This window comes from Bombus affinis, chromosome 7 (assembly GCF_024516045.1).
Source record: "Bombus affinis isolate iyBomAffi1 chromosome 7, iyBomAffi1.2, whole genome shotgun sequence".
NCBI lineage: Eukaryota > Metazoa > Arthropoda > Insecta > Hymenoptera > Apidae > Bombus > Bombus affinis.
This window is the reverse complement of record NC_066350.1, coordinates 4,427,009-4,447,729: the sequence shown is the minus strand read 5'-3', so window position 1 is coordinate 4,447,729 and position 20,721 is coordinate 4,427,009. Positions and strand designations below refer to the sequence as shown.

General features: G+C 36.9%; 1 protein-coding gene across 2 annotated transcripts in view; it reads right to left on the bottom strand.

Annotated features, from left to right (window-relative positions):
* Nucleotides 1-20,721, bottom strand: part of LOC126918522 (semaphorin-1A-like) — a 373,869-nt gene that overhangs the window by 53,985 nt on the left and 299,163 nt on the right. For both annotated transcript variants that reach the window (XM_050726525.1, XM_050726526.1), the window contains exon 6: nt 12,210-12,297. In XM_050726525.1, the coding sequence (XP_050582482.1) occupies nt 12,210-12,297 (88 nt within the window). The remainder of the gene's footprint in view (nt 1-12,209; nt 12,298-20,721) is intronic.

The following is a 20,721-nucleotide window of genomic DNA, read 5'->3' as shown; positions in this document are numbered from 1 at the left end:
TAAACTTCGTTTTAAATGATCGAAGAATTAAGTTTGTAAGCATCAAGGATCTCATCTAATTACTAATCTTATCCCATATAATTACAATCTTCACACTTGTTCTATATATCGTACAAACAAATATTAGATTCTTTCTAACAGGAAAAGTTTGCAATTTTTAATTGTTTCTAACTTTGCGTGCATTCTGTTACAGATTTTTCAATTACATCGTTGAAAATTAACACACAGAATCTCTTCTCTTCGATAAATAAAAACGTCCTTCTGCCAGTAAAAAAAAGAATTACGTGGATATCGATAATACGTTCATAACAAGTTCTTTACAGCGAAATTATATTCGATATATATTTCGATACGCGGTTCGATTATTTTATATAACATAAGCATTCGCTAATAAGTTCGTAGAAAATATAATTCATATACGTATTTACGAATAACTAAAATTTCAGAAATAAATGTAAATGCCCTATTACGCATAGAACGTATTTCACAGGATTACCGAACAACCGCGTTCTAAACAATCTCTTAATTATTTCAAATTACACACATACTTTATGTGGCTGCGATAGATTATCCGAGGGAAATTTATTTCACCGAATGTATCCTGGCGTACCAACAACACGATTCAGCGATCGCTCATTGCTGTTTTTACATCAGCTGAGTAATCGTGTTGCACATTCGAACGGCACGCATCACACGTAAGTTACTCGAGGTACAATCAATCGGATCATTGGTTTCAGAGGTCTCTTCTTTGTTCGAAGAGTCGGCCGCCGTTTCTCCTTGCGAACGTACCACTACCGAGGCGATTAAAACGTACCAGCAACACGAGAGCGTGCGTGGTGAATATTTATGATTCCGTTAACATGTTCGCGCGGAACTTGATTTATGAAGGCCCATTGCACGCGTCATTCATCAACGTGTTTGCGATAACGAGAGCCGGGCAACCCGCGAATCGTATCTTCCTGCTTACGCGCGTTTTTACATCGTTTGATGTTGATACCCGTACAACTTCATCGACGACCAACAGACGGCTTGGTCAGATATCGACGCACCGAAATCGATATTCGCTACAGACAAACGCGTCGTTCGTGTATAATAGCCGCGAGATTGATATGACACGAAGAGAAAAGAAAAAAAAAGAAAAGGGAGAGAGGGAGGGGTAAAGAGGGAGGAAGAGGAGAGAATATAACTTGCACGCCGTTATGACATCTGACGCAGCGAGACAGATATTCGGTGGAAAGGCTGACAGTCAAAAGTACAGATCTCTGCTCTAATAAATTTCTCGTTTTCGATTTCCGAAACGATTTCTTGCGCGTCGACCTTGTACGCCGGAAGTTTTCAGCCGCAACGAAAATCCAAGCATGTTTCACCGTATGAACGCAACGTGAAGAAGCAGAAGCTATCGCGTATGTGGTACGTGATCGAAGTGCGATCTAACGTTCCACTATATTTCCAACAGTTTCCGACGTATGGAGTAAAAAGATGAAAACGACAGGCAACAGACAGGAAAAGTATCGGTTACGACGTTATAAAACGTGCTTGGACCTTGTTCGTCTTCTATTCTCTTTTGTCACGAAGCCGAGATAGCGTTGGTCTTGGCATGCAAACTCTTTTCCTTCCTCATCTTCGTTTCTGACCGATCGCGTTCCATTCGTGCGATAATTTTGATTAATTTTCAACATGAAACTTCTTGTCAGTCGAGTCGATCAAACATTCGTAGAATAGACAGGGTTTTGCTGTCTATCAGGATTCGGGATATCGATGTATTGGGTTGGCAACTATGTGATTGCCGATTTTGCCATTAGGTGGAATCGAAAAAATCTGCAATCACTTAGTTGCCAACCCAATACTTGCCCCAGCTCGTGGAATAAAGGTAATATTTTGTTCGGAACAAAAAGCCTGATTACGAACAATGTTCGACGTTTCGCTATCGTAACTATCGATGTATAATACGTATTTATACGTAAATATTCCGTACAAATATCTTTTTTTATATCCTAAAATCTTTACAATTTGTCCAGACAAGAAATTTCATAAATTGGTATATATGAGGTCGTCCGAAAAGTTTCTTTCGTTTCATAAGGAAATAATGGATGCACATTTTCTGTTTTATATTATTTTATCAAATTACGCATCCATTTTGTTCTCTCAAGATAAAGATTACAACGTTCGACAGATTAAGTTCCATGTTTGTATAAAGATGAATCGTTGTAAAAAACGTGTCTGTAAAAGGAAGACACTTTTCGAACGACCTAATAATAGCGTATATATCTCGAAGACGTCTATAACGAAGGTAGATTTAATTTTCTAACGTTGTATTACAATTTAACATTTATACAATTCCAATTCAATTATAATTGGACAACGTTCAAAAAATCTGGCTATTCATTGATACTATTCGCCTATTGATGTAATGGACGTTTTTGATTCATCGAGTTCAGGTTTCGGGGAAACGAATGATTTCAAATTTAAATAGCGCGAAACACGGCACGAGCAGCGTCGTCCATTTCGCCATCCCCTTTTCTTTCTCTTCGTTTTAATATATATTAAAGGGATTATAAACGAGGGATTCTGCCGAACTTTTAACAACTATGGCCGCTACTGTTTGAGTTTTCGGCCTCCTACTTTCCACCCTTGACGCTCGAATAGCGAGGGTAATCGCGAATTTCTAATGAAACGTTGCTCGACGAAATTGTACGCTTACGTCAAAACACGGTGCTGATTATTATTTACAAGATAAAGAGATATTACGCACCGATACAGGAATTATTACAAATATCGCGCATAAGTTGTCGATATATTTGCTTATTTCGCGAAATGGCATATTTCATCGTTTATTTCACACGTGTACACTTGTACCCTAATGTTTCAGAATGACTTTTAATCGAAGATAGAACGCGCTATCCGGTTAGTCGTTCCATGTTCATTTATAATTCGACGATTATGTCCTCTTCTTCTTCTTCTTTTTTTTTTTTTTTTGGCAATTTCGTAGCTTCGAACGACTATAGTTAGCAACGTGCATCGATTAAATCACCGATAACTGCAGTCTATTGTTTGCGTTCGTTTATTCCATTTATTAACAGGCGAAAAACCATCGCTGGACGTATATGTCCTTTTGATCAAAATACCAGTTTGTTTATATCGCTTTAATCTAAATCACCTCTTTCATTTTGGGAAAATAAATCGAATAATGACAATTTACGCAGAAAATACGTACTCTGTTCCATTCTTGGCTCGTCGTACGAAACTAAACCAGGAAATAGAGACGGCGCAAGCGTGTCCATTTCTCTTCTTTCATATAACACAATGAAATAAGAAAACCTGGTGACAGGCATATCGAAACGCTGACGGTGAACGTTCGTTTGGTTACACGGTCAAACAGAGTTTTAGGACGCGTAGGATGACTTCTCTCGCGGTTTGTGCTGAAATTAGCGTCACTTTGTGGTCGCCGAGTTTTTCCGACTGTAATTTTCGAATTTATCTGCTATTTACCGTTTCTAGAACGTTTGAAATTTACGTCATATCAAGATTACGTTGAACGCGTCATGTTCGGACGGTCTCTCAACTCGCGTTCTAAATACCGTGTTCTTCATTGAAAATAATGTATAGTCTACGATGTTGGTGATTTTCATTCGAAAAACGGATTAAAAATACGTCGGTTAGATAAGAGTTGGAAAAAAGAAATCGCTCGATAGTCGAGTTAATTGAACGTCTATTTTCGGGATAAGCTTCGCGGAAGAAATTAGGATACGTTGGTAGAATCTTGGACGAAGTTTAATAAACGTCGTTATATCGTTGTTTTATGAAATGAACCGAAGCGATAGCTTACGATTAAAAATGATATCGCCGTGCTTGGTAGCAAGTTTAAAAAATGAAATATCTAAATTACGTTGACACGGATGGATAAATTATCTGACTCTGCATAATCCATAAGTTACACTCTCTGTACTCGAGTCTGGCGACTATTTCTAACGAAAGTTACATCTCACCTTGTAGAGAAAGTCTGCATTTACAATGTATACCTTGGAAATAGCTTCGGTTTATCATATTTTCCAACAATCCTATATAAAGAGCGATCCATCAAAATCAGGACATCTAATTATCTTCTTTGTTGCTAAAAATACAAGAAAACATTATAGGCGAAAGTTGGCAGTTCCGTACGGCGCCGAATGAGGTTTAGCGATAATCTTTTTTAAAAGTAATTTTTCTTCCAGCCAATCAAGATTACCTGTATCTCTCTAAGTGAAACTATACGTCTTTTCCTGTGTAATAGTACAGATTTTTTGAGAGCAAATCCATCATCGTACATCGTATATTCATAAATCAGTTCGCTCTATCACCGTATATGAAAATGTAGTAATAAATATACAGTATTCCTCTAAAAATATTATAATAAAATTCATGTTAACATGTTATTAACTGGAATATTCATCACAGTGTAATTAACCAAAGTACATAAAAATAATATAGGAGAACGACAACGTTAATTAATTAACATAATAAATCACAAATATGAAAAGTAGCTTCGTTCGATGCGATAGCTACTAGCTTCTACCACGAATCATTAGAAAAATCTTCAAAATTTATTAAATGTTAAATAATATTGTACAATAGCGTTCGTTTTGCTAAACGTACACGTATCTCAAGATTTTTCTCCTATCGTCTAAATTCCACTACCATCTCGTATCTCGGACGAAACATTATTTTAAGATAGTTGAGGTTTCCTAGAAATATATGTGATTATGCGAGTTACCATATACATATTCAAATTGTTTAATAACGTGTTTGCACGTACACGTGTATGTAGGAAACCGTAAATGGAACATGAGGACAAAAATGAAGGTAATTCCACACAGTTTCGTAGAATTTGCATTTTCCTTCCTATTTTCGATTTTCTCATTGATATGAGAACGATGTTTAAAACGACCGTAGGAAAACAGAGCACAGGGCATTTAGCAGGGAAATTTTCGAAGGGTAATTTAATAATATCAGAAGACGTTGGCCTGTGAAGAGGATGGAAAAATTCGCGGGTATCCCGCGTGACGAACTACATATCGTGCGACGATGATACAACCGCGTCACGCTTCTGCATATTTCTTTGTCGTACATTGTGGCTGAATTACACTGGGCTCCGTATCTTTTCTTTTTCTGGAGTAGGTCGCCTAACATGCGATTCAGTCACGCAAGCTAGTTTTATGTGCACCAGCCTCCGCCTATCGCGTTGGTTAAATGCAAAAATTAAGATGTATTACTTGTAAACAAGATATACACGATACAGAACTATCGAAACGAAAACTAGCATTAGGCCATTATCCGCGTCCAGGAACCTTAGATATCTTTTCCTTCGTATTTGTAGTTACTGTGAAGTTGTATTTTACAGATTTGGTTATACGATGGCTCGTCGTTTACCTATCGCGTACGAACGAAAGAGCGCGCGGTTAAGAATACCTTAATCTTAAAATTAGATTGAAACAGGTAAAAAAAAAAGGCAGTGGAAAAACTTTTAGTCTAGTAGACTCGAGCGCTTTACAAAATATTATCGCGTCTCTCGGCGGAAGTTCGCGGTCCTCCGGTTTAAAGCGACGCTTTCTAGGCTTTTCGGAATTTTCCACGCGAAAACTCGTAATTGTTGGCCGTGAATAACTTCGTTACCGTGAAAACTTCACTTACATTTGGAATAATATTTAAATTTTCTGCTCGCGTTCGCCGTTTGTACGCGATTCGAATGAGCTGAAAAAATAGTCTAATTTTCATTAAACGTACCAGGTTCGCATCTACGAGAATCTTCGATTCCGCTTGTGAAATTTCATCTATGTATTTATGCTATAGGCAAACAGCCGAGATTCGAACAACGTATTTATCCTAAGAATCCGACGCAAGGTAGTACGAGAGTAATTTTTGTCTAAAATTCTCGTAGATCCAGGAAATTATATCTACGTGCCATCTGTATTAAAATAGAGGATTTCGTTATAAATTTTTGACCTTAAATATGTGTATACATTGTAGATGTTAGATATATTTTTGTACCGGGTTTAATCTCATCCAAAAAATTTTCAAATTAAAGATTTTGTGACTTGGAAGACTTTTCCTTCAAACTCCTCCTCGTATATGGCGTGAAAATATTAAAATCGTGGGCAATTTTCTAGAAAACTAAAGGTCGTATCATATCATATAGATTTCGTTCGTTAAAAGTCTAATTCATTGAACGCGATATACATTCGACTACGCGATATCGATTGTTATATCATTTGTATTGGGGATTTTGTCATTACAATCTAATGACAAAATCCGCAATCACTTAATTGCCAACCCAATATTTTCGTTGTATCGGATACAAGATACATAATGTTTCTGCATATTTTGCATTAACGATACTATCGAAAGTATGCATACTCTACACGTACGTGCGTGCTACCTGGTTTATTTACCACAAACGTTCGTTTTTGGTTAATGCCTATCATACAAATTGCTTTTTCATTTCCCTTCTAATTTTCTTCGTCTTTTTCATATCGTTCGTAACTCACGATCACATGTATTCTCGTAGCTCTTACCATAGTGTACAACATGACACGATCTTTTCGTCCACCGGAATATTCACAACATTTTTACAGACGCTAACAAATTGCAAGTATTTAGTGTACGCAAGTAACAAAATAATATTATCCATCAAATTATCGAAGTTGGTATAATTCTTATCATTTTCGGATGGTAATACTAATAGCGATACACGTCGCAACGATTCATATTTCCTTTCGTGTTCGATTCTTCCTGAGAGACAACAACCTTGTAAATAATCCTCAATCACTATGTTGCATGTACATGCTCGTTCAAACGTACTAAGACTGCTGCTGGCTTCGTACAAAACGTGATAATTGACACAGATGATCAAGGAAACGATTAATTGATCGGCATTTTGTATTCCTGTGAGGTAAGAACACTAAATACATGGCAAGAACATTGCTTTAATATTTTAGATTTAGCTGACGTAGATTCCTGGATTTTATACAAGGAAACCACAGGTGAGCAGATATCCAGAAAAGATTTTATGTTTCAATTAGCAGATGAACTTGCCGCTGACAATGAAAAATCACGGATAGAACAAAGAGCATCTGAGATCCGAAGTACGTCAAAGAACTCACCTTATTCACGCAAATGGTATCAGATAGGGTACTGTAATAATAATAAGACCACCATCATTTGCAATCTTTGCAAAAAATATGTATGCGGAAAATGCACGCAGAAGAACATTCACGTTTATAAGAAATATGACAAATAATAACTTTTGCACCTAATAATTCAAGTTATATTTGTATTTCATTTATTCCATTACGCTTATTATTATATTATTATATTATACTTCTTATATTTACCAATGGAAATTCATTTTAATACTCTTGTTATCAAAGATTTTGGTACTAAATATTCTCCATTATTGTACTTATTGTTATTATTATAGTTGTTATTATATAGTTTTTATGATCTCACAACATGGAGCTCCTTTTGTAAGATAATAATAAATCAATAAATATAAAAATATTCTACTATTACATATTTTTGAAAATCATTTTGAATGGTTTTGTTAGAGATAGCTACGTCTCAAATGTCGGTAATTCTAGTGTTAAAAAATCGAGGCTCTTTCCTTGTGATTGAAATAATGGCGGGTGGTGGAATCGAGGTAATCGCGTAGGTTAATTTTACAGGCATAAAGTAAGATATATTTCAGCAAAGAAAATGGAAACTCTGAAGCTGCGTTCGTGACTGTCTTCGTATGTCTACAAGCAGGACTTACCGCGTACGAACTACAAAGCATAGTAGAGCATAAGACAGCAAAGATAAAGTAGATTTTGCAGCCGCGTTTTAAAGAAACGTTGTTACGGTTAAAAAGAAACTTACGTCCAGCGAACGTAACTTGATAAATCTAATGAATTCGGCTCATCTTTTTCACCATTTTCCTATGTTTCTTCATAAAAGCCTCACAGTCAGCGATTTCTTCATACGTGTTCGTTCGTGACATGACTTTCACGCAAGATATCGATATGCCACGAACGATGTAACCACACTGTACTTCCGCATATTTCTCCTTTGTTGAAGCTCATTGACGCCACATGTTCGATATGGCCGACACATTCGCATACACGTTTGCCTTATTAACGATAGGAAAGACTGCACGCGTAAATAACGCAATCGCTTCTACCGTAGTATCTTCTATTATAATATCTACTATAATAACTTCCAAGCAAGACTACGTGGTTTTTAAACCGAATTTGTTCGATTATTACTAATATTTGTTGTTACTTATAGATATATTTATATATATGATTATTTATTAATTATAATTATTACTATCAATTTCGTATTTTTTATATAACTTTCTATTCACAAGATTTGGGGAAGATATTATTAGGTTGTCCGAAAAGTTTCTTTTATTTTATAAAGAAATAATAGACGCACAATGTTTTTTGTTTTACATTAATTTATTGAATTATGCACGAACGTAATAATAGAAATAGAACGAACTGGATCACACCTAATTCAATGAAATAATATAAAACAGAAATTGTTGCTTATCTATTATCACCTTATTAAACGAAAGAAACTTTTCGGACAACCTAACGTAATTTTATAAGCGAATTACGCACAGCCTGTGCCATGAAATATCGTTTGATAACGAAACCGAAGAATCAGGCTGTTAAGATTTGTAGCGGCACGCGAGCTAGAGAACAATTCAAATCATCTCAGCAAATATTGTCTGTATACTAATTTATTTAACTGTTTTAAATATATTTGACGGTTTCAACAATGAGCAATCTCGTCTAATAAATCTCACGATCAAACATCCTCCACACAAGTCCTCTACAGATTTATCTTCGTTTAAAGGAGAGATATCTTCGGCTGTGAATAAAATTACGAAAATAACGCGCTGTATTTTTATGCGATATATTCTCTATTTAACATAAAAATTTCTCTTTTTCCTGTGTGTATGATATATCAAACAGAAAAAGTAACTACGCGATTTAGAGAAATATCGGGAATAATAAGCGAACAGCAAGAAAAAAGGGATAATCGCGGTATTTGTTACGCTCTGAAAACTCAGTTACAGTCGCGATCGCGCTCCGACCAGAACGAATCGTTGTAGATTCGCAAAATGTAGGCAGCGTCGAGACGCGTTATTTATTCACAGCGATAAGAACAGTTCGTTTAGCATAAATTAGCCGAACGTGGGCTACGCAACTTGTTAAACAAAACGGTGGTAGCGCGTGATGGACGGCTGTCGATTACGTCCAAGCGTCACATACGCGTATTATGCATTTCTGTGTTGTTCGAATAACTTTGTCAAAAATTCCGCGTCTTTTTATTTCTCTTAACTTAATTGTCACTCAAAATGCCAATCGCTATATGCGAGTTTTTTTTATTAAAATTATTTGTTAAAATTGATTAAAATCATTATCAGATTAATTCAATCGATTACGTAACGTTGAAGATTCGCTGGAGAACAAGAATTCTTGGCGTTTAGATATTAACGAACAATTTTTTTATGCCAACTTCGCTACAGAGAATATCCAGCTTAAACGAAAGATAAGAATCGTATTAATATTAACAACTTCCACCGTATTGGGAAAACTATCGAGCTGTTGGGAAGCTCATGACGAGATTTAAGCAGAAGTTAAAGTACATTTCTGTAGAATTACTACTTTATCAAGTAATATATATTTTGTTCAAACATCCATTGTTTCTGCTTCTCGAAAAAGATATCGGCAAAATTTGCACGTCAACAAAAAATCAATTCCCTGAATTTCGAAATAAACGATAGGACTTCCTTGTAACAAGGTTAATAAAATAATCACTGTTAGAAAAACATTCCAATCGACGCAGAAGAATTCTCTCTAAACGATTTAATAATAAATTACGTTTTACACGCGTTATACCACCTACGTCATGGCATGAACACATTCTCGAATCAGATGCATCGTTTCTGCGGTAATGAAGCAATGAGCAATCCTCTTTTCCAATAAAACACTGCTTACGTAAAATCACCGATTATTTCTATCGCACACCTACTCGTTTAACGTAATTTTTATTTCCGTCCTTTGGTGCGTTATAAGCAAAATACATTTCTCTTTCACCAACTTCAAGATCATTAAAGCTAATAAGAGTTATTAAACATTTCATTTTTATACTCGATATGTCTGTGCTCCAGTGAAACTCGCTTTTAACCATGATCTCCATACCATACTTTAACCATGACGCTATATCTGCCGATAAGACCCGACGCTCATAATCACGCGAAAAATCCGTATAGCAGAGCGTTGTAGACCATTTCGTAAACGATCGTACGCTGTTTCAGGGAAATTCGGGGTGACGGCAGAGATGACGAGTCCAGCGTGTTTATCAAACTCGCGAAGAGGCAGCGTGTTGTTGCATATACCGCGTGGCAACAGCGGGTTGCACGCGTACACGTGTCAAAAGCCAGAAGTGATTCGTGACTCGGTCACTGTGCTCCATCCGCGTATTTATACGTATGTATGCACATGTAGAGCGATCGGGTCATTCGAAAGAGAAAGAGAGAGAGAGAGAGAGAGCAACCGTTGCTCTTTGCTTCTGTCGTCAAAGCCATGCGACCGTCCGCTTCTCAAATCTGCGACTACGTGTTTCGTTAAATATGCAATTGGTAATCAGAAAGTTTTGTAGCAACTTTTGCCTATGCACTACGAGGCAAAAACGTTTTGTTGGTTTCGTAACGCGTCACGTTGAGTGATTTTTCTAAAAGCAAACGATTTTTCTGAAACATATTTTCGAGAACAAAATTACTTTGTACGTCACCGTGTACAGTTTCCCATAGTTTCTCTTGTTCGCAGTAAAATAATTGCAATAAAAACCGTAATAACCATGGAATTTCGAAATGTCGTAGACGCTCGATCGTCTCTCAGGTCATAGAGTAAGTATCGCGAGAAAGATACTTATTTATACAGCGAGCGAACTGCAACTAACACAATTCAACAGAATATAGTTATTCGATGGTAGAATCGAATTTTCTTTAAACGAGATCCTTAGGGTTCTTGTAGTTAAAACTGTTAGAGGTTTACGGGTGTAAACCCTATACCCTTTTGGAACACTGTTTCCAAGTTTCGCCAGTATCGTAGCTAACTTCGTTAGGGATCCAAGAGATCTTATACATTATACAGTATCGGCGAATTCTCAGAGTCCTGATGAAACTAACAATAAGTACGATGCTGGCGAAACATCGAAACATTCTTCTCAAAGAACACGCTTCAGGCTCGAAGGACTCTGTCGCCATCTGAAATCCTTGGCTAAAGAACCGTCGATTTCTTTAACCGTTTGCGAAACAGACAGTTCGAAGGGAAGCTAAGCGTTTGACGAACATTTATCCACACCGATAAAATTAAAAGTTTGTTACTTTTTATCTCTCGTTAACTCTAATCTTTGTTACGATACTAGGCATTTGGTTTTGGTTTGGTTTGGTTTGGAGCAAACGATGGGATCAACGTACAGGTATAGAGAAATTTTTCATTGAAATTTTCATAGAGTAGGCGACATACTAAACTGAGCCTAGAAAAGCATAGTTCTAATATCGGCGATACGATAATCTTTTTAATTCGCTAGACGTTTAGAAAAGGGATGTATGCCTTCTCGTACGAAACGCGATTCAACGGAAAGAAAGTTACCTACTTTGCCGTAAGCTCCTGAAATTCCCAGAAGAACAAACTCCTTTAAAACGTGCCCCCCTTTTATGCATAAAAAGGTATTTTCTTATCGTTCTCCGTGATCGCGAAACCCAGCGAAATTGTTACGCAAAACGATCGTATCGTCGCACGGCAACCCTAAAATAGTTCAACCGTTCCCTTCTCGGACAACTGCTGATTTCCATATTCATTTTCGATGCTAACCTTCGTTTCTCGTCGTTCGCTTGCCTCTACCACAATTTTCCATGAATCGTTCCCGGTAAACTTATAGACGTTTTGTCAAAATTCTTCTTACGCTTTGCAAAACCCTTGAAATTCTCGAATAAGCTCGAAAGAACATACATACGTAGAAGGCACATTACGTAGGCAGATCCGTAAAATAAATTCCATTGCTAGATAACAACACGACAAGGATTTTCCGCAGCCATTTATCGCATTTCATTCGAGCAGACATTTTTACGCGATATTTCGCTGCAAATAAATAAGAAGATATATTTGATTCTAACTCACCGACGAACACCGCAGTGCTGTTGTGCCGTGGATCGTAAGGGCACAGTCCCAGTCCATCCATATCGCTTTCCTGCGCGTACGCTCCATCCTGAAACACGAATCGCAAATATCAACGTTAGAAATCGCGTGAGAAACTCGCACCTTTTCGTTCGGTGGTCAACAATCGTATTTCGCGGTAGTTAACAGCGTTGCATGTGCGCCAACTTCTACGACGACTTAACGTCTTGATCGCTTCATTAACTTCCACTAGCCGCTCCAAACACCTTTTTTCCTTGTAATTACAGAAACGTTCGCGATGAACGTTACGGATCAGCGTTCTTATTACGTTTTACAGATTTTCATAGTCGTTCCATGCTTACGCCACGATCGGAAGTAAACCGCCAGGAATAGAAAAATGAAGATAGAGGGTGAGTCACGCAATTCCAAGGAATCGTATTTCCTGTTTAGAAAACGACCTTATTTTTCGGCGAGGTGCAGAAACGCGCGTACAATGTTTAGCCGCGGTTCCTGTCCTCCTTCCCTTTCGTTTCTTTTTTTTCCCCCGTTTTCTTTTAACGAAGTCGCTCTGTTTTGCATATCAAGAAATTAGGATGCTGGCCCGGAGAAATGAATATTTCATGCAGCATTTCCAACTTCCTAATGAAGCGTAAAGAGCTTGTTTCGTACAGTTTTATTGTTTGTTCGTTAGTTCGTTGGTATGGAATATACAAAAAACAGTGACTTGTTTTCAAGCTTTTGCAAGCTTTCAAAAATACGACTATGTGTTCGACTTTGAACATTTCTTAATTACCCTCGGTTCTTTCGTACACGTTGTTTATTATATTATCAAGGAAAGTTTAATCTATTAACATCGATCTAGTTTTTAGGGAACGCGGAAAGAATCGAAAGGCAATGCACTTTTGTAGAATTGTTCGCAACGTATACCGCGTAACAACGTTTTAAGAAGGGAATTCGATTAAGTTGGAGAAACCAACTTACCAGCTGCCTCGAATTCTATACTATGAGCACAATCGTATTAGTTAACGCCAATTCGATCAATTCGATTCAATGTACCACCTAACTATTAATCGAAGTCGAGCGCACAGTATATGAAGTGTTTCATGTAGTTAACTCTGGTCCAAGTTACATACCTTGGTTAGTACCCCAGGGAAATTTCTTTGACAGAAATTTTCTCCAGTAAAGTGGCCTTTTTCAATCTGATTTCTAATAAAAAAAATCAACCAATAAATAACGACGATGTTCATGTGAAACTCGGCTCGACTACCGTCCTACTTCGTTTTAACGCATAACTCTGTTATTATTAGTACAGTAGAAATATTAATAAAACTTTGCAGGAAGATATCCATCGAGAGAAACGAATCTATAGAGAACACCGCAAAAGGGGGAAAGGGAGAAGACAGCGGCAAAGATTAAATTTGTTTACCTTTCGCATCCGAATCTTTTTAATTTGAAGGAACAATATCGCGCAATTACAACTTCACGACGCGAATTCCCCCACTGGCTTCAAATTTCACCTTGCAATTTACTCTGTAACTACGTTTCTTTCACCATCACGCTGCCTCGCAAAAGGATTATCTCGTTATGCGCGTTTCTTCTGTAGCGCTAGACCGTTCGTAAACTTTTTGCCATTATAAGATCGTTTCTTCTTCTCGCGAACGTCGGCGAAAGAGAGAATCTTACACTTTTCAAAATTTTCTTTAGATATTTGTCTTTTAACGTTCGTGCACATTTTGTTATAACGAAACGAAGGTAATTTTCCATAGCTCTTCTCCCATTGAATTATTGGTTGCCACGAGGCAACGCGACACAAACGTGACGCAACGCGACGCGATGCGACGATGCGTTATTAAACGTCAGAAGTTACAATACAATACGGCTGCGATTAGAACGAGCAAATAAACGCGAAATATCGCAATGAACATTGGATATTATACGTACGAACGATATTAGCGTCATTTCGACGATAATACACGGAATTATTGTTTGGAATAATTTGCATCTTATTATCCTTGCGAAAGCAACGCACAGTTAACACGCGATGACAGTACACATTCGAAGAATTCAAACGTTTCCACGTGCCATTTTGGCCGTTGATAGATTTCTAATTTACCTCGGACGCGGATGTTATTGGGTTTGTTTCTGTGAATGCAGAGTGCTGAAAAATCCGTGCGAAGTATTAACTTATCTTCGCGGTGATTCGTGAAAAAACAAATTTTTTTTACACCGTATCGATAACTCTTTGTTCGTGTCCGAGTATCGTAAAAACGTTTAATATTGATAGGAATGATTTCATTTCGTACAAATATACGATTCGTACCGACGTTTCGCAGATTGCTCTTGTTGAAAATGTTCAAAAATTCTATTCCGAAACATGTAACACTCGATAATTTGATTATGTGAAAATATATTTCAACCCATGACAGCCAATAGAATTTCAACGCGAATAAGAGGCGTTTATATCATTTAAAGAAGTTATGTTCGTACGAGTGGCCACAGTAGCCCGAAATTGTTAAAAACTTGATAATTAATACTTTGTTAGAATTGAAACAGTTTCAGGAGTTTCTGGAGTCATAGAATCTAATTCATTGTAATATAAATATAATAGGATTTATGCGTATCATAAGTTAGTCTATACATTGAATGTATACATTGAATCTATGACCGGAATTTCATAGGTTTTCAATGAAGTGAAAAACAAGAATTTAATGCAGATTTATACGGTTTCGAGTTAGTGTGCGACGTTCCCTTGTCCTCAACACTTTCACTGTCACGTTGGTCATTGATGACTGGGGCGCTTGAACTTCTTACAATTGTAAAAATTGAATGGAAATTGACAGTTAGGGTATTTTGAATATAAGCGATAAATAGAAGATACTTTGAAACAAAAAGTGCCTCATTGAATAATTAAACATTTTTATTAGAACATCAATAAAAAAAAAAGAGAGAACAAATCTTGCATCTAACGGTGCAGTGTGTTACAACACTTTAAACATAAATGTGGCTCATCAATACAATTTGGACAATAGGTGGTCACCTTTTGGTTCGATTCTTAGCAATTTTTGATCCTAACTGTTTAATATTTTTTTTTTATAACACTCTCTGCAAAATTTTCCTGCCAGGTACGCTTGCCCTTCTTTCTTCCGCATTTGTGTCGCAATCTTTGTCGAATAAGTATATTTGACGACTCTGGTGAATGGCATTGTGTAAGATGCATTGCGAGTGCCATTCTAAAATCTGATGCCTTGATTTTTGTTTTTATTGCTTGTTTATAGAGTATCATCGCGTTTGAAATTGATGTATTTAACAATAACTCTAAAGATAATTTTATATATCACTTGAGGGTTCTTCTATGTGGTGTAGAATATGTTATCATTTGATCTGATAAATCTACAGCATATTTTCCTCTGTTGTAATCTACCACTACCACTGATTTATCACGAACATAATTTTCTTTGAGGGCCTCTACCATTTCAGCCTAATATCTTCTACACGTTTCAACAATACATTCTTCACGTTTTGCTTACGACGAAATGACGAATGCGAATGGTTTGTTGAAATAAACGAAGTCCTGCTATAATATGTTGCCAAGGCGACAGGATGGTCACCCGTGACCACCAATAAGATAAACGGTCCATTGGGGAAGAATGTTGTCCTACATCATCAATTTATTATTATTTTCCCATTATATGCTTTGAATAATAAAAATACTCCCGTGGCGTCCTGAGCGAAACATGTGATTTCGACGTAACAGTCAAAGTGTTAAAACGAATAAAGTACAGTGGCGAATCTTCATCGTCAATTTTAGTTATATCCTGTATAGATATTATTGTTCCAATGGAGAATGTAATTTCAACATAATTTACAGTGTAGAGTAAGAAGAGCGTTTATGATTGCTCTACAATGCGTTATATTTTTATAGGACTTGAAGGCTCAGGAAAATACAGCACTTGAGAGTACTAGAACAATAGTATCTTGAACATCTATGCTTTAATAGGTGTAACCGTACGTCAAAATATGAAAATATCGCGAGTCGTCGCTAAATTTGACAAAGCACTGTCCGATAAAACCGCTAAATGATAATAAAATCTCGAAATTATTTTGTTAACTTATGCACCATAGCGAAAGTTGAAAAATTGCTGGGGCGTTTAATCAAGTGTAATGCATTTACTTTGACACGAATGATAGCATGTGGAAGTAACTGTTTTCTTATTCGAGTATCGGTTCGTGTTCGTAAATAATTGCTTTAATGGAATGCAAGAATAGTAATTGAGAATAGGTAAATGAATATGTAGGAGCTTGTCGAATTCAAAAGTGCTATTATCAAAATCATACATTCTCAGCATAGAAAACAGGATTATTCTATTATTCATTGCCCGTTTTTCTCTCGGGGAATCATTTTCTCACCGACTTATTTTGCTACCTGACAAGAAGGAATATTTTTCTCTTTAAATATTGAATCGTGCAGCAAATATTTATTCCTCCGAACGATAATCATAAATATTAAATGTTTATTTTCAATTTTTACACGATACATATGTATTGGGTTGGCAACTAAGAGATTGCGGATTTTGTTATTAGGTGGTATCGACAAAATCCGCAATCACTTAGTTTCCATCCCAATATATTCCATTTAATTGATCTATAGATATTAGGTCGTCCGAAAAGTTTCTTCCATTTTATAAGGAAATAATGGATGCACAACATTTTCCGTTTCATGTTATTTTATCGAATTACGTATGATCCATTTTCTTTTATCAAAATAAAGATCACAACGTTCGACAGATTAGGTTTCATGTTTGTATAATGATGCATCGTTGTAAAAGACGGGTCCTTACTTGATCCATTATTTAACTTGCCTATTTGTTATAACGTGGTTTAATATGAATTATCGTTGTATCTATTTTACTATTTATTATTTATATCGAGAGCTAAGAACGAATCGCGCTATTTCGTCGATATCATCGAATGATGGGAAACGAATTGTAAAAATCTCATAGAAAACGATTGTAAAGAGATCGAGTCAAATTGTGTACACGAAACAGCTCCAGACCACTCTCATCGCCCCGTTTCCCAATTCTCCACTTGTACCAGTAAGATACATGCGGTCACGTATACGTACACGTAGCCAGCAACTACTACTAATACATGGTCAGAAAAACAAAAAGAAAAAAAAAAAAAGAGAAGAGGGAGAAAATGGGAAAAATCGCCGACATCCAGTGGCACTGCTTAGCTGCGCACAATCGATACATTGTGTGCACGTGAAGAAGCGTTGTCGAGATTGGCCCGTTTCGCCAAGCGCTTTATTCCCATCTCGCTTCGACCTTTTTCGTATTTGTATTTCCGGTGACGTATACCGAGCACCGGTGAACCGGCGAGTTGAGAGAAAATCCGCACGCTCGGCCAATAATTCGTCCCTTTTGTTGGAAAGGTTGGGATAATTTTGGCGAAAGTCGAACGCTATCGAACTGCTTCGATTGTTTCTTTTACAGTCACGAATCATTCGCGTTAAACATACACGAGCCACGAGTAAGCGCATATTTTAGCGAGTATTAGGGTTAGTGAGGAAATTTTGCGAGCATTGCTTTAAAATCTAAGAAAGTTAACGATTTAACGAATTTCTAATTGATTTTCTATTTGCTCAGAGTTTAATATTTAATTCAGAGTTTAACGGAATATTTACACGAACAGACGAAAAGATACATGCGAATTTGTAATTACAAGAAAACGTCCAATGGACATTTGTTTTCTTGCTCTGGGGCAAAAACGTTCATCCATCTCGCACACGATAATATACCGATTAATAACATTTATTTATTGATTGTAGATTGTACGTTACTGTGCTACAAACACCTAGTTGTCTCGTAATTTGTAAAATTTACTTATTGAACTTCACTTTGTTCGTTATCAAACTTGTTAGCCTTACAGCGAAGAATTTATCGATACTAATACTTTGCAAGTTGTAAAATTTTACTAATAACACCTGATCAATTATTCTTATGCTTGAAAGAACCTTTACAAAGGCCGAGTCCGCTAGATTAACGAGAGGAAAAGAAAGTTAATAAGTAGATAATGAGTTATTCAGGAGAACAAACGAGGGAACAAAAGCGATTCACTTTACATATAACGTATAATGAAAATTGCATACAAGTATCGATATCGGTAATTAAAGAGTGTAACGCCATATCACAATTAAACGGTGTAATGGATGGCGAATAAAAGTAAATAGAACGAAATCAACACGCGTTACTTTCACTAGAAGCACAACCTGGCGTACGGTTAAGCTCAATAGAAAGGAAATTTCGCCATCGGACCATGTAAAATATCTACATGGGCATTCATCTCGATAGGCAGCTCATCTGGAAGAAACATATCAGAACTAAATGGAAACAACGTAGTCTTAGGATGAGAAAAATTGTACTGTTTGCTAGGGAAAAGAATCTCAGTTAACAATGTATGTGCAATAAGATTGTAATATGCGTGAAGTTATAATTAAACCAGTGTGGACCTCTGTATGAGATACAAGTTTCAGGTTCTGCTAGTAATTCGAACATAGAAATATTACAAGCGTTTCAGTCTGAAGCACTAAGAATTATCGCACACTCGCCATAGTACGTCACAAATGAGATATTCTAACACGAATATTCCTCGGAACACGAGCAATGAAAGAGGAAATGGCGAGATTTAGCAGAAAATACTCAGACATATTAGATTCGCACGAATCTCTAATATGTCTGAGTATCTTGCGCTAATCTGCTCGACAATAGCTCGACAAATACGCAGCGTTAAAAGATACCACGCGTCTCATCATGCCGCTGTTTTTCAAATCAGCCAAACACACCCTTGCATCGTACATCATTAGATGGTAATGACAAAATCCGCAATCACTTAGTTGCCAACCCAATATTTGTAGCCAGAAAACATATAGAGGAACACATTGTGTATTGCTCCTGCCAAAACATTGTAACAACATCGCGTTTGTCTATAATCTTCTGCAAATAACATATTAATCGCAAACGTAGCAATATATAAAAGAAAAAAAAAATGGTAATTGGAAGACGTAGCGCGAAAGGTAACACGCGCAAGAAAATAAGGAAACAAGTACGTACACGAGGAAAAAACAAAGTCAGAGAGAAGTATACTAGAGGAATGCATGAGAAAATTGGAGTAGCATCGTTACTCCTTTCATAGCGACACCCTTAAATCTAAAAACACTCGCTGTATATGGAGCAAGACAACCGTTATTCTATTCTAACGCGTACACGTGTATACATATGTAAGTCTATATGAAATATGTCTGGCGATTAATCGATTGTTCGAAAGATCGTATCGTAGAAAAGGAGGCTTCGTTCAATCGCAATGATGTTGAATCGTTGAATCACAATATGATATTAACCCTTTGCACTCCTAAGTCGAGAGCGACTCGACATCAGTTTTTATCTCAACAGCTCCTTTGTCGAGTCCCACTCGACATCCTTTCAGTCCCACCTTTTTTTGTGAAAAGAAAATCAGGATTGCATCCAGGAAATTGTTTCAAGATATATTATACACCTAAAAATTACAAAATACAACAATAGTGTGAATAAAACTGGTATTTAAGTGAATTTGTTTCTTCCTTTATTTATTTAAATTGTCTTATTTTTTAGTTCAAGTGAATTTCAAATAAAACCCTTAAAAACGCTGGGAGCTGCTGCTAACGAAATTGAAATAAAATTCGGAGTGCAAAGGGTTAACGATATGAATTTGACGCTACAAAGTAACGTTGTCGGTTATCACAAATATCGAACGACGAGGCTGTTCTTCGATCAAAACGTTTCGCTTGCGTATAGAGAAAGCAAAGTTTCATCGTGAAATTTCACCGATAAAAATTCATCGAATGAATGAAGATTCCACGTGGTTCGATATTATGCAACATCGTTTGATTATCAGTAACGTACGTACTTAAAAAGTGATTAATACAAAGTGTATTAACGATCTGCTTACGGCAGATAGCGTGTGGGCCAAGGGGTTAATATGTCGTAGAAATAAGCATTTTGAACAATTTTTTCCTTTACATATAACCTCCGCTCGGCCTTAGTTTCCGACATATTCATCAACATATCCTTGACACCTTTACTTCGATGTGCGTTATACGTCACTTAGATTTGGGTCTGGACTTATCTATGGGCGTCACGGAAGCATGAGTTTCTCGAAGCAAATTATCTTGTAAATCCACATGGAGAGAAATAAACGGAAGAGCGTTACAAACATTGGAAGCAAGGGACGCCGGACGTCAACGACAAAAAGAGGATGGCGAAGAAGGAGCCGCTGAAAACGCGGAAACACAGGACTTTGGCTTGGAAAGCATAGAACACGAAGCAGGGGAAAAGGTATAAACGAGATATAAGCGAACACGAGGAGAAAAGTTGATCCTGGGTTGGTACGTGAGACCCGCGACAACGTTGCTGGATGCACGAAAAGGGAACTGTCGCATCGCAACACGCCACGGTCTGCCGTTCCAATTTCTTTATATGCA